This window comes from Xylaria bambusicola, assembly GCF_022495145.1.
Source record: "Xylaria bambusicola strain CBS 139988 unplaced genomic scaffold F5B22scaffold_2, whole genome shotgun sequence".
NCBI lineage: Eukaryota > Fungi > Ascomycota > Sordariomycetes > Xylariales > Xylariaceae > Xylaria > Xylaria bambusicola.
The window spans coordinates 575,652-579,279 of record NW_025953555.1 but is presented as its reverse complement, the minus strand read 5'-3'; the positions used below and the strand labels follow the sequence as shown (position 1 = coordinate 579,279).

General features: G+C 52.8%; 2 protein-coding genes across 2 annotated transcripts in view; both read left to right on the top strand.

Moving 5' to 3' along the window:
- F5B22DRAFT_152493 (uncharacterized protein) overlaps positions 1-1,389 on the top strand; it is a 1,569-nt gene extending 180 nt beyond the window's left edge. Inside the window, exons 2-4 of the mRNA XM_047969154.1 lie at positions 149-400; positions 944-1,243; positions 1,311-1,389. Coding sequence (XP_047835669.1) covers positions 223-400; positions 944-1,242 — 477 coding nt within the window. The 5' untranslated portion in view covers positions 149-222 and the 3' untranslated portion in view covers position 1,243; positions 1,311-1,389. The remainder of the gene's footprint in view (positions 1-148; positions 401-943; positions 1,244-1,310) is intronic.
- Positions 1,390-2,517: 1,128 nt separating this feature from the next.
- On the top strand, positions 2,518-3,628 carry F5B22DRAFT_632824 (uncharacterized protein; the record flags this gene model as incomplete). The annotated part of the gene is made up of 2 exons (XM_047976743.1): positions 2,518-2,934; positions 2,996-3,628. The coding sequence occupies 2 exons, from the start codon at positions 2,518-2,520 to the stop codon at positions 3,626-3,628; spliced, it is 1,050 nt and encodes a 349-aa protein (XP_047835668.1).

Here is a 3,628-nt window from a genome sequence, read left to right as displayed (position 1 = left end):
AACCCCCCCCCCCCCCCCCCCCCACCCCCCCCCCCCGCCCCCCCCCCCCCCGCCGCCCACCCCGCCCCCCCCCCCCCCCCCCCCCCCCCCCCCCCCCCCCCCCCCCAGCCCTCTTGGCTTTCGCGCGTTTCTCAGCTGAATTACTTAGTATTATGACATATTCAAGGATCCCCTACCCTGCCTCGTCCTGCGCGAACCGGTTTGTAATTATACGTATTGATAATGTTCGAGATGCAACCACGTAGAAACCTCCTCCTCAGCCCACCTCTCTCATCTCTCCCCTGCCTTGCCCACTTCACCTTCGACTTTTCTGCTTTTCTACGTACTCACACTACTACTCGCACTACTTGTACGGCCCGAGCCATCTCCCTTCCCTGGGCACCTGGGCACTTAGCCTTAGGTACGTAGGGTTCTTCGAAACATTAGGTCTTGTGCTATTGTTCCAGAACCGCTTTTGTTGGAATATCCACCCCCTCTTCATAGGTTGTTATCACTCTACGAGGACACCTCTGTATGTCGAGTCTCTATGTAGAGAGAGGGGGCCCGACTTAAAATAAGGTGGGTTGTGCCCTTCAGTCTAATGCATACTTAACTTGGTCCATAACGTGGTCTCGACTCAACTGAAATTCCACACATGTAAGGAGGTACCTACCCCAGACACACTTTTACACTTCTTCACCTTTTCTCCTGTTGCTTTGTTCCCTTCCTTTATGGAATCCGGTCCCCCCTTCGCCTACGCCTCTTCTAAGGAGTTTTCTTTTTTTCTGTGCTGGCGCAAAGCTGGCCTTCCAGGAAACCTCAGCAACATATGATACAAGCTGGGAACCGTGAACCGTGCAACTATCTCCATCACCTGTACCCGTCTTGGTGCACGCGTGTCGACTGTGTTGTAGTTGTGTCGAGCTTGGAATTACGTAGAAGGAGACTTACTCGTTTTGTACAGCCAAAGAGGTCCATGTCTTTCTAGCCCGAGCTTCTTGCTGCTTTTCGCCGCATTCGCGCTACATTCTTATCACCAACCCACACCTCAACAGCATCTATCTATCCATACAACCCTTCCCAACGACGCTACAGCACTATCTACTTACCGAACCTACGGAACCTGGTCGCCTCAACACCTGGCTATCACCCGACGATCACCAGGTTGTGGTAAACCGAAGACCCGCCAGGGCCGCCCATCCACGAAGTTCTTTTCACCTTTTTCGGTTTAAACATCTCCAGTCCACGCAGCTTTTGCCTTGACGTGAGCACCCCGGGCCCTTTCTACTTCCCGCACGCCTCATCTAACCTTTCGTCGAGCTGGCCGCAAGGCTTCTTTGGTCTCTTCCGCAGCCCTTCTCCCTCAATGCTGTTCGATTCGGGTTTGCCTCCTCCGCCCTCCACTTGAGGCTACGTGAGTTAGGTCTAGACATATTATTCAACATCAGCTATCTCGCCGAAAGCACTCCAGACCGTCGTCATCGACCAGCATGTCGGGCGACAAGTTGAACCCAGTCGCAAGCCCCGAGAGCGATGTCTCACCCAAGTCGCAACCAACCCCCAAGGGCGACTACTTTAGCCTCGCGAAGAAACAAGCGCCCGTCGCCGGTGACGGTGCAAAGCGAAACACCTCCGCATCCCATCCCGAGACCAAGCATCTTGTAACGTTCGATGTCGGAAATCAGGGGAAAGAGACGGATAATACTGGGGATGCGAGCGCAACGACGCCTGGTGAGACCGCCTCTAGTTCAGGTAGTAGTGCGCCTAACTCGAGGAAGGGCTCCCTCGGCAACGTCACCTTTCGAGCGCCCCATAACCCATCACTCCCGCAGGGATTAAAGAAGCCCCACGGTGGAAGTCGTATCAGAGACGCCTCGCCGCCTCATCGCAGGTGAGTCAATTACATCTCTTTTGCTTTTTTTCTGCCCTTGTCGTTTCCACGGTCTTCTTTCGTCCCTGCCTGGCTACGTGGATGGGCTCGCAACCAAGAGGGTGCAGATGCTATGATGCAATCTGGGCTGTTGGTCTCGGACAATTCACCGTTCAATGGAATTCTGCATCGGCCCAGACACCTGAAGTAAGATAAACCGAAACAGGCCGCAGCCTGATTAGTAACACCCGGCATAAGCTTTGCAATTCGCTTCTCTAGAAATCATAATAGTCCCGCTGCATGAAGCGTTCATGATCAGAGGCCTCCAAGTGTCCCAATGGCAAAAGAGTCGAGATCTCTCGGTTATCGCCAAGCTAGGTCGCATGACGTCTGATGAGCTCCGTCAACTATCATCCACAACCATTCGCTAGTCACTCCACGATACCCCGCTTGCCTGTTTTCCCCCACCCCCCTCCTCTTCCCCAATGAACCCCTGGGCTCTGTCCTCTTTCGGCACCAAGCAGTGGCATGATAGAACAGATGAGGCTAGGTCCATCGTCGCAGTCTCCTCCTATTTGCAGCTCCGAATATACCTGTCTCACTCTACGTCTACCTTTTCTTGAGCGCATTGCGGGTGTATCTTATACCTCCTGCCATACAGGTCCCTAATGGCAACTGAAACGCTGACCCAGTCTCCTCGTTCGCAAAGGTTCGAGTCCCATGTGGCTTTTGACAACATCCCCCTCGGCGACCCTACACCATACAATCCTATCTCCTTCACCCTCAATGTTCGACATGCAGGCTTTCAATTCAGACGCCGCCACCGTATCTTTATGGTCGGTGTCGATGATAACTCGTATTCAGATCACGCCCTCCAATGGCTTCTAGATGAGCTAGTCGACGACGGCGACGAGATAGTGTGCGTCAGGGTGATCGAAACGCAAATTCGCTTAACCGATAAGACATACCAAGAGGATGCCAAAAATTTGATGGAATCGATTCAAGCTAAAAATACCCAGAACCGTGCTATTAGTTTAGTTTTGGAATATGCTGTTGGGAAATTGCATAACACGTTCCAACATCTAGTAAGTGTTTATCTAGGTCTAGCCTTCTCGATCTGATTGACTAACCAAAGTTGCCCATTAGATCAAAATATATCAGCCGTCCATGTTGATTGTCGGGACCAAAGGACGTAGTATGGATGGCGTCCAAGGTTTCCTAGTGAACCGTAGTTCATTCTCCAAGTATTGCCTCCAATACTCCCCGGTTCCCGTTGTTGTGGTACGCCCTACTGAGAAGCGGGAGAAAAAGAAGGCCAAGCGAGCTGGCGATCCCTCTCGGCAGGGCTATATCCATATACTGGGAGGTCAGAAGCATGAAGCCGATATGGACAACAGCAGTGTATACGAAATTGAACCCCACCTTACCGCCGACGAGGAAGCACATCGTGTGGCCGTTGCTGTCGGGCTTCCCGCTGCCTATGACCCTACAATCAAACCCCTTGAACCCTCGACTTTGTTTAGGAGATCTAGCCGACAGCCGCCCAAGACTCGCGCAAAGGGTTCGTTGTCCGTGGAAAAGAAGCCCGGTGAAGAGTCTGAGTCGGAAGAAGATGAAGAATTCGAAGTTACTTCAGGTGCCGATCTGCTAAAGAAGCAGAAACTCCTAAAGATGGAATCGCATGAGGGCGCTGCGCTCCGCGCCGAGACCAGTAAAAGTAGCACCGGGTCTCTCGATAGTGACGAAGAAGCCCCAGGGGGCGGAGGTGCAAAGACGTGA